Source organism: Urocampus carinirostris, chromosome 5, assembly GCF_059441175.1.
Source record: "Urocampus carinirostris isolate Australia breed hairy pipefish chromosome 5, RoL_Ucar_1.0, whole genome shotgun sequence".
In the NCBI taxonomy this organism is placed as follows: Eukaryota; Metazoa; Chordata; class Actinopteri; order Syngnathiformes; family Syngnathidae; genus Urocampus; species Urocampus carinirostris.
This window is the reverse complement of record NC_142353.1, coordinates 13,662,638-13,686,929: the sequence shown is the minus strand read 5'-3', so window position 1 is coordinate 13,686,929 and position 24,292 is coordinate 13,662,638. Positions and strand designations below refer to the sequence as shown.

At 40.0% G+C, this 24,292-nt stretch overlaps 1 protein-coding gene across 1 annotated transcript; it reads left to right on the top strand.

The window, feature by feature from the left end:
- The first annotated feature begins 1,423 nt into the window (after positions 1 to 1,423).
- Positions 1,424 to 24,216, top strand: LOC148365488 (uncharacterized). Its single transcript, XM_088335037.1, has 24 exons — positions 1,424 to 1,489; positions 1,575 to 1,676; positions 1,743 to 1,776; positions 1,843 to 2,343; positions 3,823 to 3,894; positions 4,044 to 4,139; positions 5,919 to 5,982; positions 6,447 to 6,588; positions 6,646 to 6,738; positions 6,821 to 6,933; positions 7,005 to 7,050; positions 7,122 to 7,241; positions 9,446 to 9,559; positions 9,625 to 9,843; positions 12,176 to 12,238; positions 14,477 to 14,578; positions 14,652 to 14,813; positions 17,702 to 17,922; positions 18,955 to 19,081; positions 19,158 to 19,241; positions 19,309 to 19,505; positions 22,204 to 22,230; positions 22,352 to 22,415; positions 24,039 to 24,216. The coding sequence occupies exons 1-23, from the start codon at positions 1,475 to 1,477 to the stop codon at positions 22,380 to 22,382; spliced, it is 2,745 nt and encodes a 914-aa protein (XP_088191163.1). The 5' UTR covers positions 1,424 to 1,474; the 3' UTR covers positions 22,383 to 22,415; positions 24,039 to 24,216.
- Positions 24,217 to 24,292: the final 76 nt, after the last annotated feature.

Sequence of the window (24,292 nt, the reverse complement as noted above, 5' to 3'; positions counted from 1 at the left end):
ACAGTAATCCCTTTGATGAGTATACAAAACAAGAAATAAACATATCCCAACAAATATTTACAAGTTTCTCATTATTTCAGGGGAATCCTTAACTTTAAGGTCCAATATCCTTGCACAACACTGAAAAGCCATTGTGTCAGTCAAAAAGGAATAAATTTAAGGAATGATTAAGACGATTAAATGTCCCTATTTACATCATTTAAAAAAAAATCATGTACTCCAAATTTCTGAACAAATCGGTTTACTCAGGGATTTAGGATCCAGTATCTTTATTGCCACACGCTGCTGCACATCTATGCCGAGGTGTGAAAAGCGCGGTTAACGCTTCACCACAAAACGCAACGGTGAACAGATGATGAGGGTACTGTATCTGAGTCAAATCTGTACTGGCCTGGAGAGGGATGGTCACCACCAGGCTGTACTTGCCCAAGACACACCACAGGAAGTGGTGCCCCGACGACACTGGCGTAAAGGCATCTGTAAACCGTCGAATACTACACGTCTTTTAGATAAATATACTAAAGATTAATATATCAAGTGTTAATTTGGGTATTAAATTTTATAGGAGTCACTAGTGATACCATTATTTGAAATGTCATTTTCTAATTTTCATTTGAGGGGTAAAGTTCTGTTTTCCTGTTTTGATATTGACTATGTGTTCCCTGCAAGTAAAAACATGTAACAGGAGTAGGCACTTGAAAGCTTTGGCTTTACCCTACTACCTTTGGGCACAAGTTTAAAGGTATGGTATATTGTGTAACACTTTACCAGTAGATGGCGAATAGAACTCATTGCAAACTGAGCACTGCATAGCAGACAGACAAACATGGCATGAAATATGAGGTATAGATACAGCTTTGTTAAAAGAAATACACATTTCTTGACATGAATATTTATAAAAATAGTTAGTTCAAGTATTTTTGCACATTTTACAAATCAATAAAGGTCTTTTTGTTCCACTAGAAAATACTAAATACTACACACTGTACCTTTAGGTTTTGTTATTGTACAGCTTTTTGTGTGCAAATTGTTTTTTACCTTTTGTTTAATAGTGTTTGATTTTGTTGTGTTTTTGTGCTATGCCCTAAAAAGCCACAAACAAACACCTTAGTGTACTCCTAACCATTGTTGTTTCATAAATACTACAATATAAAAGGATTGTTTTAAAATTTGCCACTGCCCACTTTGTGGTCACTTGCCTGCTAAACTTTAAACTTGTAGTGTGCTGTTTCCGTAGAAACGAGCCCACGCTAGATAGCCCCAAACTCTGCTTGTCCTCGTAACTAAGTTGAAAGTGCATGCTTTCTCTCTGTGCAACTTTTGTCGATTTGTTGCCCGTCTGCGTGTGGAATTCCAAAGGCGTGATTTGTAGCTCTGGTTACCACGGCAACCGAGCAACATTGTGACCCAGGAGCCCTCCGTTCAATTGCTTGTTGCATATTGCGTAACATGGAGCATCTCGGAGGGGACCAGGATGGATTTAACGCAGGTTTTGCATCACACAATTGCGTGTGTTTTTGGCGGCCTTCTGTGTTTTCGACATGGTGTGTGTTTTGTGTGTGCTCAAAGAGCAGAACGTCAGAAGCTTTGGATTTGAGTCAGCTCGACCGTCTCTGAAAATGGATCCCTGTAACTTCTTGCTGGATGCCATCGATGCTCAACTGGGGACGCTAAAAGTCTGTCACTTTCTAAGTCATCAAATATTCTCTGGGGAAAAAAACTGATTTGATAAATCAACACAGGTCGAGCATCAGCAGCCTGGCCGCACTCATCCAGGTTCACACGCGTCTATTGAAATATTTTAAATTGTTTGATCTTTTATCTTTTATCTGTTGTGTGCAGCACTGCTCCAATTGAGTCAGTCTCTTGGCAAAGACACTGGCTTTGGGAGCACAATGTCCGACATCCCCATTTCTCGTATGGACTTACAAGCCACCCCGGCATCGACGTGCAACAAAGGTAAGACAGAGTCTCACAAAGAACTGGTCCTATGGAGACTGGAGAAACTACTTGGAGACACCTGCAAGCGATCCGCTGTTCTGTGCGATCCTCTTCCTCCTTCGGAAAGTATCTGCACTGAAGACTATGTGAGGTGCTTTCGAGAGGAGATGCTTGAGCTGCCGTTCCCTGTGGAGAGCGACCAGGAGATTGGCTCAGAGGCTCAGAGAACTTTGACTAACCCTTGCCCAGGTCAACAAAATCCTGTTGGAGGTGAAGTGACTACAAATGTAGAGGGTAGTAAGGACACTGAAAGGTTTGCCTCTGGACAGTACGAGCCAGAACAAAATGAAGAACTTGGATGCTGTCCTTCTGAAACATCTGGACTTGAAATGTTTCATGGTGGTGAGAAGAGAAGTCAGACACACAACACTTGACAAGATTCATGCAGATGCTAGTCTTTTGAATTGTGTCGAATGAGTCAGGGGTCCCCAACGTTTTCTGTACAATGGCCGAAGCACATCTATTAACACTTTTGCTACAAAAATAATAACAATACTAATAACAAAGCAACAAATTAATAGTAATTACAATAATAATAAGGAGCGAAAGTCCGCTGTGAAATCATGTGACACATTTGGGTGTCCTTGTAACATTGCACCAAAATCACATTTATTTATTTATTCATTTTATGTACACCTTGGCCTCTATGGGATTGCTGGGGTTCTGGAGCCCATCCCAGCCATGTTTTTGGAATGTGGGAGGAAACCGGAAAAACATGTAAACTCCACCAAGGAGGCCAATAGCTGGAAATAAACCTGAGACTTTTGAACTGTGAGGCGAGCGTGCTAATAGTGACACACTCTGGTCGCTATTGTTATGTTTAGCGCAAATTGTCTTGTCGGTCCGCGGGCCAAGTAATTATAATATAAATTCTGTCACTATCCTGCACTCTGGTTCCTGTTTCCTCTTTCTCCTCTATCTCTTCTACCTCTTTAAACCTGGTATTAATTGGTCGCTCACTGTCTCTCACCTCTGGGTTCGATTTTCCGCTTCACAGTTGCGGTCACCTGTCTTGATTTCTATCCTATCACGACTCTTCTTTCTCACTATTTAAAGCTGTTAGTTTGCTGTCTTCCATGTCATATCCCAAGCCTCTTTTCACATGTGTGAAACCCTTGCCTGCCCTTCCTTATCACGACTACCATCTTTCAAACTCTGACTGTCATTTTTAATGTTTGGGATTACTGAAACACCGACCTCTTTCCTGAGATTTTGGACCACGATTATTGCCTTTCTACGTTACTTCCAGTATACCGAACACTGCCCGTTTGGTGTACTGATCACTGTTTATGCACTTCTCACCATACCAGTGGGTTCTTGACAAATTAACTAACCCTAGCAAAAAGAGTGTTGGTGTGATGTGTTGGTGTGTTCCTGGCACTGGGATCCTTGCGTCCTCAAACTCCGTTGCCAAAGGTGTGTTTGCTATCTTTGTAACATGCCGTAGTGGGCTACAGTTAATTATTCTCCACACTGATTGGCTATAAGCGTAGAAGTTTGTTTTGATTCATCCCTGGCTGTATCTTCTGCGGGCAAGCATCCCCGTTTCCAAATCAAAAGTATCACTTTATCGATAGGCAATTGCGCCCGACCGTGCAAATCACACAAATTTTTATTCAAACGCTCCGCCACATAATGTTTATCCTGAACGTAGCGTGTCAGCTAAACAAAAATAGGCAAAACATAATGAAATTATTTTAATTTCTGTGGGGCCAGATACCAAACGACCTACACCCAGGTACTGGTCCGTGCCCCAGTAGTTGGTGACCCCTGGTACAGGTGACTTAGCCAACATTTGATGTACATTATTTCCCCTTTCAGTCTTCTGCAGCACAGAAATTGGAATAGAACCTCCAAACTTCAAGCACATTTCTTCTCCAAAGCGCTTAGCAGGTATTAACTGCACATTAGTGTACTTATTTTGCATCTCTCCAGTGTACAGTAACAAAGAATATTCATGAGTGACCCTGTGTAAGATCCATTCATATTATTAACAATTACCTGTGTTTAGCAATTCTGAGTTCACAATTAATCTGTCACAGGAGTACCAGTGTGGAATTTTGAAACCGTGTCCATCGACAGTGATCTTGATTCAGTCTACAGCCATCAAATCAGGCAGCACCTTCGGAAAAGCGCTGGTAAGAGGTGACACGTGGTAGAGCAGGGATGGGGAACTCCCACGAACAAACTCAGGAAAAAAAAAACAAAAAAAAACGTTTGCAACCATTGATGCTCAGTCAGGGGAGGCTGACCTGTCATCATGGAAATATAAAGTTGAATAGATATGATTTAGGTTATATTCATAATCAAGTTGATTCTCATTTAACGTCAAGATTTTGAGATTTCATTCCTCAAAATCACTGATTTTTGCTGTACATTATGAAAATTATCAATACCATTATTAACACATTACTTTGCTGAGCATGTGTAGATGCAGAGTAGGGCACACAACTCTCTTGCCTCATGGCAGAGGGTCATATCAAGACCACGGATTCTGATCTGGCGCACACATCTGCCCTATACTATATATTGAGCTATGGTATTAGCAAGATAATACCAAGTCAAGCCATCAAGTATTCTTTATGATTTTATTCAAAAGGGTCAGAACATAGAGATCATTCATAAAATAAAACACTTTATGCTACAGTTTATATATTGTTTTCTTGCTCTGATTAGCAGATTATGAATAAGCAAATTATGAATCAGATGTAAGATTTACTTGTAAACCCAACTGTGCATGTCACTGATTGCAACAGTCACTATATTTTACGGAACATTCTGTTAAACAACCTGCATATGTATCTGAGATATACCGTAATTTTTCGACCAGTGTGCCGTGGTTGGTTTAGAGCTCTGAGTAGATTAAAACATTTATGATAAATGATACAATATCTCAAATGTGTCTATTTTATTTATATTTCAAATCTTCATCTGGTAAGAACTGTGTGTGCTCTATCAAAATATGTAGAACAGATGAAAGCATAATAATGCATAGAAAACTTGCTACGTTTGAAGTGGCAATTCAATTTGTTACGAAAAAAAGGCGCACATAGAGAAATGCTTTTGTGATCTACATTTGCTCTAGGACAGGGGTCGGAAACCTTTTTGACTCAAAAGACAAACTAAAAAAGATTTTGATTTCAAACAAAACTTTTAGGAGCCAACCCATATATTGGAAGACAAAATTCAACAAAACCACAAAACACGCTCTCCAGGCTAAAGCTAATTCTTTACATTTTATTTCACTGTGAGACATTTGATAATTTGATCAAGTCTATGAAATAATAAGGCCAGAGCCTGTTTCCAATATCAACAAATATACCAGTGAAAAATAGTCTCACTACCGCAGTTGCTCAAGATCATGAAGGCTCATTTTGACCATTGTTTCTGTTGTAAAAATGGTTTCAAAACAAGGTGTGAGCAAAGTTATTTTGTGAAAATGTCACAAAATACTTCAAACGAGAGTGCGCTATCCATCTCCTTCCACTCACCAAATCAAATGCTCTTGAGTGCTTGGCTGGCCTTTTCGGGTGTTTACAGTTTGTTCTGTTGGTTTTTATCTTCGTGTCTCAACAGTGAACGGATTGTTTAATGAGCTTCCATCTAAAGGATTCCTTAGACATACAGCCAAAACATGTTCTGTAGGTGTAACATCGTAAGTGTAAACTGTGGTTAAAACTTTTCCCTACATATTTTAGACCAAACAAATTATTTTTATGATGGTTTGGCTTCTCATACACTAAACTTGGAAAGCCACAAAGACCTTTAGCACGTCCCTTATTTTATCTCCGAGGAAAATGTATTCATGAAAAGGGCCATATCTGGCTCATGAGTCATCAATTCCCGACTCCTGCTCTACGATTTGACTTTTGTTAGATTTACCCATGAATGATAACTCATGATCTGTGTCTGCAAAGTTCAAAGACCTGATGGAACTGCCCAAGAACAAAACCCTCATCTCAAAGCACATCACATTTTCAGGTAAGGACTAAGGAAGAGAACAGCTCTTTCTGAAACAAAACTTTATTTCCATATTAGAGTGGTAAGCACATTTGCCTGATTTGCGAAAGGTCCCTGGTCTGAGACCAGATGGAAACATATGTTGGCCCTGGAGAGGGGTGGGCACCACCAAGCTGTACTTTCCCCTATGACCCTAGTGAATAAGGGATCCAACCAACCAACCAACCACCCAACCAACTAATTATGTATTTGCCAGACATGGGGACTTGAGACTTAGTGACTTGGACTCGAGTCGACTCGAGTCGCTGTTTTTATGACTTGTGACTTGACTTGGACTTGGCAATCTAAGACTCGGGACTTGACTTGTGACTTGACTTGCCCAAGAAAAAAATACTTGGGACTTACTTGGGACTTGAAGGTGAAGACTTGAGACTTACTTGAGACTTGCACATGTGTGACTTGGTCCCATGTCTGGTATTTGCTAGAGCTAATTCTCAGGAAGAGGACAGGGATACCGACAATGAATCAAACAGACACTGGCGCAGAAGGTCCAAACTTGAGAAGGCGTCTGAGAAGATGCACTCAGATTGGGAGAAGATGAACCGCCGCCTTGCCTCCCTCAGACAGGTAGGTGACGGCGGCCCGGGTGGTGGCTATTTTGCTCAGATGTGTTGTCTGATTTAGAGAAACGCCAAAGAAGAAGAGACGCTACGCTTGAAGAAGTCACATTTGGCCCAAGTTGAACTTTCCCTGTCTGAGCTGCAATTGAGAAGAAAGGTAAAGAGGAGACAAAATTCAGTCATTTAGGTGAAAATATTGAGAGCGTGACCTACTTGTGTTGTTTTTTTTCCCCACCCAGCATGCCTTTCAGAATTTAGATCGACTAAGTGCAGAGATTGGCCACCTGGAGACCGAAAAGAGGCAACTGGAAATGTTGCTGAAGGATCGTAAGGCAGAAATTGACTCCTTAAGGTAGAAGCAGGGTCGGTGTTATGCAGTACGGGGGAATAGTTAGATCAGTGTACCTGTATGTCGTTGTGTAGTTGCCAGCTGCAGACACTGAAGCAAGAAGAAGAGTCATCACAGAAGGTGCTCACAGTTTTTAAAGCTATTTTCGAGACACCCTTTGCTAATGAATCCGTTTGTCCACTTCCTGTCAGACCAACAAAGCGATTTCAGAGCTGGAGAGGCAAACGATGGGGATGCAGCTGAGTCGCGCCAAAGCCGAACTGTTTTCTGAAAAGCGACATGCAAGAAAGAAGCAGGAATCCGTGCAACAAGTACAAAATGATGAATCGGTTTCCAATCACAATCTACTTGTTTATGATTTAATTATTGTCATTATATGATAGCGTAGCAAAATGGGAGGGGCTCTCCTTACATTTCAATTAAAACAGAGTTAAAAGATAAAAATGTGTTAAAGGAAAAAGACATCATAGAGACAGAAAGTAAAAATGACACAGAAAATTAAAAATGTTTTGGCTTGTAATCAGTCAAATATCTAAAGATACATTGCACATTATTTAGTTCCTCTCTGTGGTAAAAAAAATTTCATTCATTACAAAAAGTAAAATAAATTATGGTCAATTTTGGCAACAACACAGTGAGCCTCTAATGCTAATGTCCAGAACGCTAGCCGCTAATGGTAACTGCAGGCAGCAAAAGCGCAATTTAATCTTAAAAATATCGGTTCTAGTCTTATTTCAGTCAGTCAGACTAATTTATTTTTATTTTTTTTACTCATTTCTTAATAATTTCATGAGTCAGGTTTTTTTGTCTTCGTTATTTTATTTTGTTCATTTATTTTGGTATAAAAAAAACATGTTGGTCAAGTGTTAATCAGGGAAATCATTTTACAATTATAGATCATTTACGAGCTGATAATATTGAACATTTTCATCAGATCCGAAATTCTTTCACATATTTTCATCGTTTGGAAGAAAACCAAGATGAATGAACATACCCAACAAAGGCCATTTTTACTTTGTGGCAGATTTAAAAGCAAAATTTCTATAAAATCACATTTTTGGTCTCGTCTGTTGCTGAATAAAATATATTAAAGTCCAGTCTTCATTTAGGGAATCACATTTTCAATTTGTTTATATTACTCAAAACAATTTTATTTCAGTCCAAGCTTTTGTGTGCTAAAGAGGAGTTTCATCCAGTACGGTGTTTGTTTGGTAAAAATATTTTTTGTCTTTGTTTCTTTCTGTTGAATAAAGCGACTGTGTGTTTTAGCACAACCTTACGATGAGAAAAAATCATAAAAATCGATTCATTTAAAAAACACAATATTGATTTAAATAATAAGCAAAATACTAAACGATCATGTATAAGTGAATTGTTAAAAACACGCGTAGGTCGAGAAATTCCCATTTAATTTACATAACATGACACCCAGTTTGAGGGAGCTTGCATAAATGTCCACCATTGTGTTGCTATGGGTACCCCCCAAAACCCCAAAGCTTGTGAAAGGTTGGGGCAAAAAAATCATAAGAAAAATCGTGCGGTCTGATCTCTTTGAGTTTCAGTTTTTGGTAATCTGTCTTGTGCATTGTAGCACTCATTTGCATTTGTACTAGACAATGTAGCAACAGCTATTGATCATATGATACACAGTGTCCCTTTAAATTAACACTAGAAAGTTAACCAAGTGCTAGAGCTAAAAGCTTCGTTCAGGTAATGTGGCAAGCATCAGCCCCGTTTATACAATAATAAAGCTATGGGAGCAAATGAAAATGGAGAAATATAACAACTTAAAAGGACAGTGTTAAATATTTGACCACCAGATGTCGCTGTAGTGTGCAGTGCAACTGAAAACAAGTCCCACAAAGCACAAGGAGGAATACAAACTACTAAAACTCAAACTGGCCAATCTGCACCAATTCTCTTTTAACTGTTTTGCACACACTTTTGAATGAAATAGAAAAAGAAAATTTTAAAAATGCAAAAGAATAAGGAGAAGAGAGGGAAAAAGGTAAAATAAAATAAAACAAAGGTTATAAAAAAAAAGAAATAAAGAGAAAATTATTAAAAGCAAGGACAAACTAAACAGGAAAAAATACAAAAAAAGTTAAGAAAAGCAGAGAAACAGGAGCAAAGAAAGGAATAATGAAAAAAGAGAAAAATGAGAAGGAAAACAGGTCTTTGGTCTTCAGGCATCCGTAGAGGCAAGATGATGGACAATTTTGTTAGCTCCCTGTAGGTGAGCCTCAAATTATGTAAAATAAATACAAATTTCTCAACCCAGTATTTTAAAAAAATGCACTTTTATTTGATAGTAAATGTCTTTTTGAAGTTTCGTAACCACTAGTAGGTGCTATGTGCTAGGTGTTTATTACAGGGACAGTGGAGTATTCACTGTCCCTGTAATAAAGAGGTCCACTGCAAAAAAAAAACAACTAATCATGTAAATAAAAATAAACAAATCAAATATTGCCTCTAGTTCAAGCCGGTACTTTGATGTTAATATTAATCTGAACAGATGCTGGAGGAAACTTGTGAGAACCTGCGGAAAGCTCTGGAGGCAGAGGCATCTCTGAGGAACAGATGTTCTCATCTAGAGGAGACACAGAAGCAGAAAATGAAGGAGTCAGATGTGACTGTTTACATTTCAGCAAATCAGGCAACGGCTGCCGTGTAACACGTTTTTATTTCCCTCAGGCTCTCGAGTATCAAGCGCATGAGCTCCAGGGAAAACTGGCAGCGTGTGTTGTCAAAGTTGAGACGCTGGAAAAAGCTTTGGGCCTCAAGGAGCAGCAACTGCGAGAGGTTCAGGAGCAACACGGATGCTTGCAAATGGAAAGAGACGATCTGACGGGAGAACTGGAGTCCGTGCAGGCCGCTCTGAAAGAAGCAAGAGAGCACGCACCCGCAATGACGGTGAACTTTTAATTTCAACAGATTTATTCATTTCAATCATCGACGTCGGAAGTAACGTGTTACAAAGGAACCTTTCTCAAAAACGAGTAGTGTAAGGTGTTATTAATAAAATTTTGTAACTCTATTGTCTTTACAACATAGTGTGTTACTCAGCTACATTTTTAAAAGCATAACGTGATTTGTGTAGTATTTCGTTCTTAGTAGGTAGGGGTAAGAGCCGGCCTAAAAAGAAAATCCAACCTAACCTGGGCCCGAAACAGCTCGAGCCCGAGGAATTAACTTGATTTGGGGGACCAAGCCAGAAGAAAACCCACATTTTTAAGTTTGTTTTCTTTGAGGACTCGAGAGGAGGAAGGGAGAGTGATTTTAATAGGCTCCTTCAGGCGCCTGTTTCTCTGGGTCCGAAAGTGCTGCCGAGTGCACGCACCGACAAACTGCGCGAATGCCCCACCAAGAAAAAGAATAGGTGGATAATTACAAAAAAAGTCAGCAAGAGAGAAACCTGGTCTGAATCCGAACGTAATGATTGACATTTTAGGCTCGAGCTGAGAGACCCTACCTCTATTTTTGTCTCCTCTTGCAAAGTAATTCCTAACCCTTTGTCCTCCAAAAACACAACACTGATTACAACCTCCGAGATGGGTGGGCATGTTTATAGCTTCCTACAAAATACAACTCCTGACACACCTAGAGGAGAAGAACACCCATGTGCGGATGCTGTTCAGCATTCAACACCATCATCCCACAACATCTGGTAGACAAAATGAGACTCCTGGGTTTCAACACCCCCCTGCGGAACTGGCTGCTGGACTTCCTCAGTGACAGACCCCAATCAGTGCGGATAGGTCAGAACATCTCAGATGTCATCTACCTCAGCACGGGCTCCCCCCAAGGCTGTGTCCTGAGCCCCTTGCTGTTCACCTTGATGACACATGACTGCGTCCCTAGGTCCGCCACAAACCACATCGTGAAGTATGCTGACGACACAACAGTGGTGGGCCTCATCAGGGACGACAACGACCTGGCCTACAGAGAGGAGGTGGAGCAGTTGGTGGGCTGGTGCAGGGACAACAGCCTGGTCCTGAATGTTGACAAAACTAAAGAGATCATTGTCGACTTTAGGAAAAACCAGCCGAACCATGCCCCACTTTGCATTAACAACAAGGCTGTGGAGGTTGTCAGCAGTATCAAGTTCCTAGGGGTGCACATTACAAACAAACTCACCTGGTCCGTGAACACTGCATCACTGGTTAAGAGGGCACAGCAGCGCCTGTACTTCCTGCGGAGGATGAGGAGAGCCCACCTGCCCCGACCTTCCCTCATCGCATTCTACAGGGGCACCATAGAGAGTATCCTGACCAGCTGTATCTCTGTGTGGTGTGGAGGCTGCAGCGCTACCGACTGGGGTAGTGTGAGGAGGGTAACGAGGACAGCAGAGAAAATAATCGGGACTACACTTCCCTCCATTCAGGACATTGGCCAGAAGCGCTGCCTATCCCATGCTAAGAACATTATCGGGGACCCCTCTCACCCCCATCATGGACTGTTCACTCTGCTAGCCTCTGGCAAGAGGTACTGCAGTGTGCGGTGCAGGACCACCAGGTTCCGCAGTAGTCTAGTCCCCCTGGCCATTAGACTGTTAAATGGTCAATCTAACATATAGTTAACCTAAATCTAAACGGCTGCTAATCTGACTTTTTGCACTACTGGCAGTTCTTTATAGCTTGCCACTCCTTGCACATTTGCTCTCTGCACTATTGTACTTACAGCGTTATTGTTACAGTGTTAATGTTACTGTTTACCTGACTTGTTAACCTGACTGCCCATTTTGCACATCTGGTTAGCTACTCCTCTTGCACTATCGGCACTCTGGTAAAATACTATACGTAGCCATAATACAATACAACTTTTACTTATATCTGTACATTCAAGGAAACTGTGCGGGTCAGATGTATCGACATTTCGTTCTGTATACACGTGTACTAGAATGACAATAAAGTAGATCTGAAATCTGAAATCTGAAATCTGAACTAAATACACGAATGGTGGTGCTGTCAAGCACAATACAAGAGCGCGTAATTTCTCCTCACTGTTATTCTGATATTCTTCCTACCGTATACACGCACATCCAAGCTGTATTTACTCTAAAATAAAACATTGAACTCAGGGGGTCAGCTTTATGATAGCTAATTTCAAAGTAACGCGCTGCTTTTACGTGTCAGTAATCTGGAGGAGTAATGTAATTACTCTTTAAATGAGGTAACTGTAACTAATTAAATTTCTTTAATAACATGCCCTACACTGATGATCATTGTTGCTAAAAACGTTTCAGGAAGCAGCGTTGAAGCAGCAGAAGAAAGACTTAGCCTCAGTTCATGAGCAGCTCATGGAAAAGGTAAGATATCTGCTCTTGAGTCAAATATTTCTTAGCCAAGGAACAATTTATTTTTGTCAAAAAAGTCTCAAGGCTCAAGGGAAATTTTTAAAATTAATTTCTATCACCAGTTTCATGTTTCCTTTAGATAAATCATTGTGTTTCCTTGATTAACTGTATAGTTTTTTTTTTGGGTCTCCGTGGCTCAGGAGGTAAAACATATAATTCATATTGGTTAATAATTTTGCTATAATTTGGTATTCAACTACATATTTAATCTGTTTTTTTCAAGGGTTGGAGGACATTTTATTTTCTGTTCGATTTTTGATAATTTTATCAAATTAGTTTTAAAACACACAAAATCAAAGATACATTGTTTATAACTCCTTGTTTTTAAGCACTACATTTAATGATAAGCATTAAAATATGAGATGAATCCTCATAAGGAAAAAACAAAGTAAGAGAAGAAATATGTAGCCAACGATTTGATTTTTGGTTGAGTGGGGGCATACACAAGGGTACATTGAGGACAAGAGTTGCTGCAAAACAACCTAATTTTTATTCGTAGTACTTTGTTTACCATTATATTGTGGGCCAAATTAAAAAGCCTGACTCACCAATGTGCCAATGTGTGACCCAATTGCTCAAACTGGATATTGTTTGTAAAGTTCTTTTAGATAGTAAGGCGCCAAAATAGGAGAAGTGACAGCAACTTAGCAAGTCTTCGAATATCTAAACGGCCTCATCTAAGGGAACCTGAGTTAATTTTTTTTTCTTAGCATGCAAGGGCCCCCGACCCACTGAAAACAGGTCTGCGATCCACTTTTGGCTCCCGGCCCTACAGTTGATAAACATTGCACGACACAATACTGCGACCTTTACTGGTCAAATAATACAAACTGTCTTTTTAAATTACAATGATTTTTTTAAATTTACTGACAATAGAGTAATCCATCATTTTTTTGCAGGGGTTGCTTTCTAAAAAAATTCCACGATAGTCAAAACCTGCAAAGTAAAACGCTTTATCTATTTATTTACTACTTAGGAAAGACCCGAATTTACGGGCACAAGGGATTGGCAAAATTAGCAATTAAAAGTCCTGTACTTTATATTTTTGATTTTTTTTTTCTACAAATACCTTCTGAACTAAAATTCAAATTATAATTGAAAAAATCATTCTTCCGTTTTATCAACAACTGCATGAATTAAGACAGTGCTTCTCAATTTTTTATTGTTGTCCACTGCCAACATGTTTAACAGAGCAAGCACCGCAGTCTTTGCTCGTGTCCCTCCAAGGTCGCAGTGGAGTGCTACGGGAGGAGACTTTTGCTTGTCCCGTTAACACGTCTCCACCTCCGTGTTAACTATTTTGTTCATGAGGTCCTTGAGGGACACCTTGTGTCTACACCTTATACTCAATGCTTATACCCTCTTCTTAATGCACAGTGTGGAGTCCAAATGTAAACAAAACACTCTGCCACTAAGAACGCCACTGCTGCCTAGTGTAGTGGAGGTGCATCTGCACTTCATTCTGGAATAGTTAAAAAAAAAACGTTCTGTGAAGTCAAATGCACCCATGCTCCCATTGACGGAGCTTCTTGCCCCCCAGAAGAACCACTGCATTGAGGTAACGATCCACTTTGCTTTACATGGTACTTTGCCACCACTATGTGGACGTTATTGAAAACTGCATTTACCTTTCGGTTGTGTCCTACATAAACTATTTGTTTCATGATATAACATAATTGAACAAGCGCCAGGGAGCCACTATGGAATGCCAAAGATTCGCATGTGGCACCAGAGCAAGTTTACCGGGTGGAGAAGTCCAATTTTGTTGCAGATAGAAAGGATCTTCCTCTTGTTTAGCCAATCAGGATATAGAACACAAGGCACACTGAAAATCAGCCAAGTGGCAAAACCTGGATAGTTAACCGTAATACAACATGGGATTACTTTATGTGAAGTCAAGCCAAATTACATTTATTCGTATAAGCCTTAATCACAAAATGTGTCAAAGAACTGAACAGATCACAATTACACCATGCCCTGATCTTAAACCGACACGCAGGCAAGGAAAAATTTGAAACCTTCCAAGATGAATAGACTGCAATAGGTGTAGCATTGGCTAACAATACATAAAATGAAATAAACATTAATTTAAAAAAATATAGGTAATATGTAATATTGTCCAAATGTCCATGACAGCAATGACGCAGCTTCCTATTTATGTGATATATGTTTTTCATCAAATATTGCCAGCTAAAAAACAAAGAAGCCGAGGTACTGAAGACGTCACTGGCGCACCAGAAGGAAGAGTCGAAAAAACGTGAAGAGAAACTGCATGCAGAAACATTACAGAAGGTACCGTATACCATTGGACGAAACCCTCCGTGGCTACATAAGGCCAACGAACGCCTCGCTCCCTTTTAATCAGGTTCACGACGTCGTGGAGGAGGAGAAAAGGAGATGTGAGGCCGACAAGATGGCAGCTGTGCGTTTCCATTGCAACTTATTGGAGGAACAACACGGGAGGAGCTTGGAAACGGCAAGGAACGACTCTGTCACTCTTCAGCGTCTTCTGGCCGAGCTACAAAGCGTCAGTTGAGAAATACTAACCATTTGGAAGAACTAAACGTTGACCCCAACGTCAGTCGCGTTATCCACAATTGTTTTTTTAGGCGTACTGTGGTACCTCTTCATGCGAGCTTAATTTGTTCCAGGATTATGCTCATACCTCGGATTGCAAGTCTAGTAAGCTAATTTTCCCCGATATGATAATTGATCTGTTCCCATGGTCATCCAGGTAAATCCTTCCCTGTTCTCAGATCCCTTGACCGCATGGGTCTTCGGGGCACCAATGAGGATGTCAATCTGCACAGTCTTTTTCACTGTTGTCTGTTCCTGGCAAAGTTGGCACCAGTACTTAATGTTGTCGGCCCAGTTCTTTTTGGGTCTTCCTTTCCTCCTGCCCCCTTGGACCTTGCCCTGGAGAATTATTTAGTCCAGTCATGATGATCTTGTGACGTGACCATACCACTAACGTGTCCGTATGCGCACAGTTGACAGCAGTTCTTTGTAGGGGTTTAATGTGCCCTATGATGGTGTTGCCCACCATTTCATTTGTCACATGGGCTAAATAGCTGACATCTAGTTGTTTCCTATAGCATCTCATGGCCTGAACTTTCTTTTCCAGTTTTGCTGTGAGAGTCCATGTCGAAGTGAATCCTTAATACAGGGGTGTCAAACTCATATGGCCTTGGTAGATGTCAAGTGGGCTGAACTGTTAAAATTATAATTCCACCATACTTTTATGTAGTGAAGCTGCTGACTAACATTAAATTACCCATTTTTTAAAATCACCACAGTAAGGATTCATATTCATAGAACTGTATTCTTCATTCTAAAGCAGAATTTTAAAGGCATTAGTCTTGGCCGGACTTGTTTTTGTTTTTGATATTTAGCATTTTTTTATGCCAGTACAAATGCTTCAATACCAGGTGTCATGTCCTGATTGGCTCGTATTTTATAATGTCATTTAAGTGCCTGTTTGTGATCTTTGAGCGCATTTTTGCTCTATTGATATTCATTACTGAGAAGATTTGTTCACAAAGGTAGGTTGCTCCAAACATTCACAAAATTCTAGCAACCAGGGATGTTAATTTGGGGTACCCTTGTAGTAGATGCTGACAAAATTTGTCCAGACCTACGAAGGTAAATTTTCCCTTCACTTAGTGCACAGTCCGTGAATTGCATCTCATTAAAAAATATGCATTCCACGTCGTTTGTGCATTTTTTCCACTTTTAAATTATCTTGCAGGCCTGATCGAACCTCCGCGGGCCGTATGTTTGACACCCCTGCCTTAATAGCTTTACACCACATGTTCCTCATCACTAAAAACACATTCGAATATTAATTAAACATAAAAAATACATTAACAAGATAAATAAAATGATATTAACAAAATAAAATGTGAGTTTATTACGAGAACTTATCACGGTGGTAATCATCATTACAAAGGAGTGTGCATGGTGCGAAGGAAAGGGGGTTCGGGCAAGTTCAGAGAGGAGTGACAGGAATCGCATACCTCTCAACTTATACACTTTCCCCATATTTCATACCGGTACTTTTTTCAAATTTCGAATTGTGTGTTTTTGTACAGAAAAAAATTGGATAGAAAAAGACTGATATCGTTTTGCTCATTTCAGTTGTCATATGGATCGTCTAAGTCACTGGTAGCAGATAACAACGTCATGGTTCATTGCTAATATTGTTGCAGTATTTTAGTCCATCTTGCTGTGAGTAAATAGGTGCCACGTTGTGTTTGTAGTGTTTATTGTCGCCCAATGAGCGGAATTGCTGTCATGATTGCTGATGTGACTTAGCTGTGCCCGCTCATTTGGCGCCACCCGCCGAGGGTTCTGATTGGCTCCCTGTCACTATGTTAACTCAGTCGGGTCAATCCCCTGTGGTCAGTCCGTCTGCGAATCTCCGTGTGTACAAGGCAAGCCTTTTTCGACCCTGACCCCTGCCTGTCCCGTTTATGCTCCCGTTTGTCTCCGGCTATAACCCGTTTTGATCCCGATCACGTCTGCTCTCCCGTTTTGGCTTACGACTTGTTTCCGACCCGACCAAGTATTACTCTTCCAGTCCCGGCTACCGACCAGTTTTCCACCCCTGACACCGCCATCGCTCGCTATCTTCCGTGTTCGGATCACAATCCGAGTAAGAGAGCGATTTTCTTCCCACGCCCAGCCCTTCCTCTCTCTTTTAATAAAACTTGTGGTAAACGTCACGCAAGTGGGTCCTGTTTCCGTCCTGGTCCTGACAATTGCAACCATTAATATGGGGAGTCATCGGCAGAGGTTGACAGGTATGAGATAAAGAGACTGTTGATAATACATACGCATTGTATCAGTCTCCTTTTTGTTTCGTGAGACAAAGGACAGCGTCAGGAAAGTCAGCATGTCAGTTTTACTGGGCAACTGTAACTGAAAAGTCCGATTCTTGAAATTTTACAGCACAATTGTTACTATTGTTTTGCCACAGTATTTTGCTACGATGCTGATGCTGGCACGAGCAGTCTGGTGGTAGTCGTTAGGAATACTTGTGACCTGGATGTGGTCCGAGATTTCTCTTCCAAATAAAACTCGTATATCGAAAATCTCGTGTTTATTGGTGCTCGTTTAAAGAGGTACCACTGCATATATTTTCTCTCATTTCTACTTCCTGGATATTAAACGGCCACTAGAGGGCAGCTGATAATGGTGTAATCCACCATTGTAAATTCCGCAAATTTACAAAGGATGGTATCACCACGAATATCTGGTATTGATACCTTTCCTTAAACTGCTGGTTATTTGAGTACAAAACAGTTGAGTATTCATACCATTTTTGGAAAAAGGGTATAAAACTGCCTAATTTTGACTTGGATTCACTACACAGTGGTAGCCAACAAAAAAACTAACACGTTATTTGTTTTGTAGGAAAATGAGAAGCTTAAGCTGCAGCTGGAGAAAGCCAATAGCGAGGCGGAGAAAACGGGCAGGATGCTGAAAGAGCAGCAGATGGCTCACAACAAAGTCAAAGTCGAGCAGGAGAAGCGACTCAATGTTTGGGCTGGAGAAGTTGCAGACGAGTGGCACTTTCTACATTTCTTGGTGGAGAAGAATGGAGGTCAACGACATACTGTGGAGTGGCCTCCTTGGTATACGGCCTTTTCTTAATATGGTGTAGATTGGTGTGTGTTTGCTCTCACTTGTTGTAATCTTGGGGCTTGCATTTCCCCACTTTTTTGACATTGACATTTTAAAAATGTTTCAGCGTAGAATTACTTAAAGGGACAAGGTGTATTACTTGACAACTTGAACTCACTATGATGTGTAGTGCAACTGAAAACGATTGCTAGAAAGCACAAGGAAAAATACAAACTTGGTGGACTTAAAGTGACCAAACGGCGCCATTTTTCTTTCCATTTTTTGGCCAGCTTTTGAGAAAAAAGCAAAAGAAAGGGAAAAAAGAAAGCGAAAAAGAAGAAAAACGAGAAAACGAAAAAACAAAAGACACTAAAAAGAAAGGAAAAGGGAAGACAAAAAAAACAAATAATCATGGGGAACACATAACAAAAAAGAGACAGGGAAAGAATGAAGTTAAAAGAAAACATGAAAAAGAAAGAAAAGGTAAATAAAAGGAGAAAAGGGAAGGAAAAGAAAGAAAAGACAAACAAAAAGGGGGAAAAGGAAGAAAGAATAAAGAGGAAAGAAAATGAGAAAGAGAAAGAAAAACTGAAAATAATAAAATTGGAGAAAAAAGACAAAATCCAGAAAAATAATGGGGGACAAAAAAGGAAAAAAATAAAAGAGAATGAAAAGTACATTTTTCAAGAAGTAGAAAAAAAAGACTTATTTTTGGTTGTCTGGGACCCATGGGGACAAAATGGCGGACAATGATGTGAGCTCCCTCGAGGTGATGCTCACGATATGTCGTATAAATGCTAATTTCTCAACCTAAAACAATTTTTAAAAGTGTATGTTTATATGTTGAATCGTGCATTTTCATTCATGCTTAGCATTTTAATCACTGTAGTTTTTAAACCACTAAGAGGCTCTAAATAGTACACACTGTCCCTTTAGAAATAACATTAAAAACAAAGTTCTTTCCTATGTCGGCTTCTTTGGCATAAGACACCCAGAAGCGCATCCCCGGTTCAACGGACTGACAAATATTTTGTATGCTTCAGCTCTACTACTGAAGATGCTTTGCAGCAACTGAGAGCTCAACGAGGTCCTTTGAAACATCTGATTGAGTTTCTGCACCAGGAGGTGAACTCTCAAAGACAAGCAAAGGAACAGCTTCTCTTAGAGAAGGTATTATGTGATAGTTTTTAAAAGACACATGTATCCCAGTTATTTGGCAGCGGCATCCATGCGGGTTTGCTTGCAGGAACGAGAGTTGAGAATTCAGAGGGAGCAGATGCGGATGGAGAGAAACCAAGCATTGGATTCTTTGAAGGAACTTCTCATTCAGGTACACAACTGCTCACACATAAAAACTGTTTTTTGTGTGTTGGTGATCCCAAATGTCCTCGATTCAGGAACACATTGGTGAACTCAGCAGTTTGAGATTGTCCCACATCAATTCCGGCGGATTGCAAACCTCACTGCGAAAGCAACTGCAGGCCAAAGACATGGAACTGCGGCAAGTCCAGAAGAACATGGCCCAGTGGAAGGAACAGACCACCGCTCGACTGGCAAGCAAGTTTGAGGAAGAGTTGAGCGCTGAACTGGAAAGGTGATAAGCAGAACAGGGCAAAAATCATCTCGTGAGCCCTGATTTTACGCCAACTTGAATAAAAAAACATTATTATGAAGTATTGTTTGCACTATTCAGGTTATATTTACAACAGGGGTCTCAAACTCAATCAAGGTTTGAGAGGAGTCAAGGTCTGGTTGAGGTTGGGTCACCACAGCCTTACCACCAGAAAAAGCTCCAAAAAAAAGTGTTGTTTTTCATATACAATAAATAATAACATCCAAAAAAGAAAAAAAAAAAGAAAAAAAAGAAAATCAATCTTTTGTAAAGAAAATAATATGGCAAATAATAAAGACTTAAAGGTGGTTTAAAGTATCCTTAAAACGTTGAAAGTTGAATGTTTTGTCTCTTATTTATATGTCTAAGATGCCCAACTGAGTTCAAGGAGCCTTTAAGATTTTTTTTCCCACCGCGCTCATCTGCTTTATCTTACATTATCTTACTTTAAGGTGTAAGCAAAGGGGGGACACAGGGGCGTTGAGGCGTTGGGGGCGACTTTGTGCTCATCATTGCAGTTTTTGTTAGTCTAGCATGAAAGGGTCTGCTTCAAATCGAGTCCAAATGCTAACCCAAACCTCCAAATTGATGTAAAAAGAAGGATTTATTTTAGCTCATCTAGGAAATGCACGTACTTGACAAATAAGCTCACTGAGGCTCCAATCATGACTTTAAGTCAGAAGATGACAGCAGAGTAACAAAGTTTCATATTCCAGACAACACCTTTAAAGTCCGTGTGTGTTATATTTGACCGTTAGATGGCACTGTTGTCTAATGCTGCGACGCTGCACTCTGTGGCGCTGGTTTTTTGTTCAAAAGACAAAAGACAAACATGGCGGCGACCTCTAGGTTTGGATTCCACTTTGTAAAGAAACAGAAATGTCTCGACCTAGGATATTGATAAGGTAGTTTATGTGTTTATGTCTAGTAATTAAATTATTTTTCATTGTACCACTAGGAGGCACAATATCTCTTTAAGAAACCAAATATATGAATGGAAAAGATAAAATCAACAAACTTGGTTCTTAAAGGATTTTATACATTTGACTATAAAGGATTTTATACATTTGACTATAAAGGATTTTATACGATTGACTCACAATGCAATGAACATTTTCACTGAGTAGGCTTTAGTTCAATGACAGGTTAGGCTGTTCCAAATATTTGTCTAGTTCTGTTGATAACAGGACTCTGACAGAGGACGGCAGGCGTTGTTTTGAGAAACGCTCGGTGTTGATTTGAGGACCCCAGACATCGGGACGCTCATCTACGAGATGGTGAAGCCCAGGGGGCTTCCTTGGCACGCCCATGGGAGGAGCCGGCACACCATTATGCGGGGAGAAGATGGCAAATAAGAGAAAGCTAAAGAACTTCAGAAGAGGGCTTCCCAGAGACTCCAACGTCACTAATTCGGCCGTTTTAGATGGAATACATTTAGTTAAATTGTTAGGGAAAATAAATCTGTGGAAATGTCGGCTTTCCTGTTCATTTTCCCCTCAAGAAACGAGCGCGCATAAATTGTTGGGTGAATGTAGGTTGTGTTTGGTTAATGGAGTCAGATAACTAATTCGAACAATTTAGTAAATGGTACATTTTGATAATTAATATCCAACACTCTAAGGCAGAAATTTACCTAAGGTTATGTGCGATGTAAGTCCACTATCCTTTAAGCTTCAGTTCAACAGCAGACAATCTCCTCCCGCACCACAGAAGCCCCTTAGTCTGCGCTTCAATTTGAATAAAATATTCTAATCGGCCAAAAAAATCTAGAATTGAATCAGCTACTCTGTTGAAACATATTCACTGCCATGGCTCAAACCAGGAAGTATCTAGCCAATCATATTCTGGGGCAGATATAAATCAATCTCAAAGCATAAGTGTGTGAATTTTGACCCTTACCGAACTAATCTAGGAGGTAGCATCCATAGGAAAATCTAACAATAATTTCATATCAAAGGTACAATGTGTCATATTTGGTGCCTCATAGTGGTAAAAACAACTTAATTGAGTCAAAAACAACAACATGGATTTGAATGATAGGCTAAAATACATGAACTATCATCCATCCATCCATTATCTTCACTGCTTATCCTCAGTAGGGTTGCGGTGGTGCTGGAGCCCATCCCAGCTAGCTTCGGGCAGTGGGCAGGGGACACCCTGAACTGGTTGCCAGCCAGTCGCAGGGCACACAGAGACATACAACTCACTCGCCCATTCACACCTAGAGACAATTTAGACTGGCCAATTACCCTGACATGCATGTTTTTGGAATGTGGGAGGAAACCGGAGTGCTCGGAGGGAACCCACACAAGCACAGGGAGAACATGCAAACTCCTCACAGGAAGGTTTGATGAACTATCATACAGATATAATTTTTTTATAAATAATTATACGTTGAGACTTTTTTCATTTTGTTTACATAGCAGAATCCATACCTACTAGTCGCTGCCATGTTTGTCTGGCATCTTGCTGCTATGCTGGGCTCATTTGGCACTGTTTTTTTTCCGCATAAGACACTACAGTGCCATATAGTGGTCAAATATTACACTATGTACCTTTAAGACTACGGGCCACAAACTATTGGCTTGCAAGCCTCTATTGGGCAGCGAGTTAGAGGCCCCTGATTTACAGCCTTAAATATATTTAAACGCTTTAAAATGTGCCATTTGCCGTCCCACAGGTGCAGAATAAAGTTATTAAAAGGCAGGTAAATGATAAACCTGTCAAAAAATAGTTTACTACTAACCAGCATGCGCTCACTTACGATCACTAAGTTGATCTAGGCTACCATCACTCACTCCAAACGTGTGATTTTGCTTCTTCTACAGTAAAGCAACAATGAACGAAGCGAAGCGGTGACAGTCGGATTATCAGGCGATGCTAACTGCTAAGGTACCGTCACTCACTGGAGTTTACAAACACAATCTTGCACTCGGGTTTCTGTTTCTCTGTAGGTTTCTTCCTCTCTCTTCTCTCGACCTTACTTTATTTGGACACTCACTTCCAGGATCAATGTTCCTTTTCACAGCTATGGTAATTTGTGTTGATTTCCCTATGTCCTCTTTCCTTTTTTAGTACTTCGTCCCCTTGGTTCCTTGCTAGTTAATTGTCTTCCTAGTCATGTTCCAAGCATCTTTATCCCTGTTCCTTGGTCTTTGAGTGTACCAATCCTAGCCTGCCCTTGTGGATCACTATTGCCGGCTATAACAGAAACAAGAAGGATACACTTAGTATTTTAACCGCACCCTTGAGGTTATAGTTTGTGTCAGAGGGAACATTGTTTTTATTTTTTATCAAGTAAGACCAACACACCATAGACTATCGGTTTCTGAGTTAATGTATTTAGGAGTCATGCGTTATAGTTTTACGTACGTGGTAGTTACGTGTTACTCCACAACACTGATCCTACTATGTCTGATTTAACGATTCTCAAGATAAGCAGAAACATTGCTTTACCACTAATTAAATTTGTTTTTTTTTATACACTCCGTTCGCATTTCATACAAATTTGAATTCGAAAACTAGTTGAAATTCAAACCTGTTCCGAAAAGCTAGGCAGTGTTCAAGGTTTTTTTTTCTTTAACATGAAACAAAAAAATTCAAAAATTGTTTATAACAATAATGATCAACTCATTATTGTGATTTCACATTTAGAAATCGTTATAGGTTCGCCATATAGCCCACCCAACTATTTATTTTTTATTATTATTTATTATTATCATTTACCTGCCCTTTAATAACTTTATTTTGCACCTGTGGGACGGCAAATGGCACATTTTAAAGCGTTTAAGTATTTTAAAGGCTGTAAATTAGGGGCCTCTAACTAAGCAAGATGCCAGACAAACATGGCGGCGACTAGGTATGGATTCTGCTATGTAAACCCCAAAATATTTTTAACCTATAATTATTTATAAAAATTAACATCTGTATGATAGTTCATTAAACCTTCCTGTGTGGAGTTTGCATGTTCTCCCCGTGCTTGCGTGGGTTTCCTCCGGGGACTCCGGTTTCCTCACACGTTCCAAAAACATGCATGTCAGGTTTATTGGCCGTCCCGAGGTGTAAATGAGCTCATGAGTTGTCAGTTTCTGTGAGCCCTGCAACTGGCTGGCATCCAGTTTAGGGTATCCCCTACCCATTGCCCAAAGATGGCTGGGATGGGCTCCAGGACCCCCACGACCTGACTGAAAATAAGCGTTTCGGATAATGGATGGATAGATGAATCTGGAGAGGGATGGTATGCCCAAAAATACAGCAGATAGTGGTGCCCTGATGACCCTGGCGGTTAAGGGATCTGTGAACCGTGATATTTATTTTTTTACCTTTAATTAATCTTTAAAATCCGTGTTCCTATTTATATTTTTACATAAGTTGTATTCTTTTTTTACATTTGGGGGGCTTCCATATACAAACAACTGTTTTGACATGGCAACATATTTTTGTAATCAGACATGCAGGACAACTGCCCTTCAGTTTTTCCCTATGACCAATCAACACTGCTCTTTTGTTTTATAGCTCAACCATCAAGGGAGTAAGAAAGCTTGAGTGCCTCTCTCAACGGACTACATCAAATGCCTGGCAGTATTATAGTCTTCTGAAGTTGTTTTTTTTTGGTATTAGTTAACCCTTTAATGTTCCTGTAAAATTCACCAAAATTCCCAAACCAAAATGAAACCAAAGTACTGTAAATTGAATGTTGTTCTTAAACCGTTTGGAAAATAATAATAATAATAATAATAATAATAATTTCCTTTGTATTGTCATTCTTT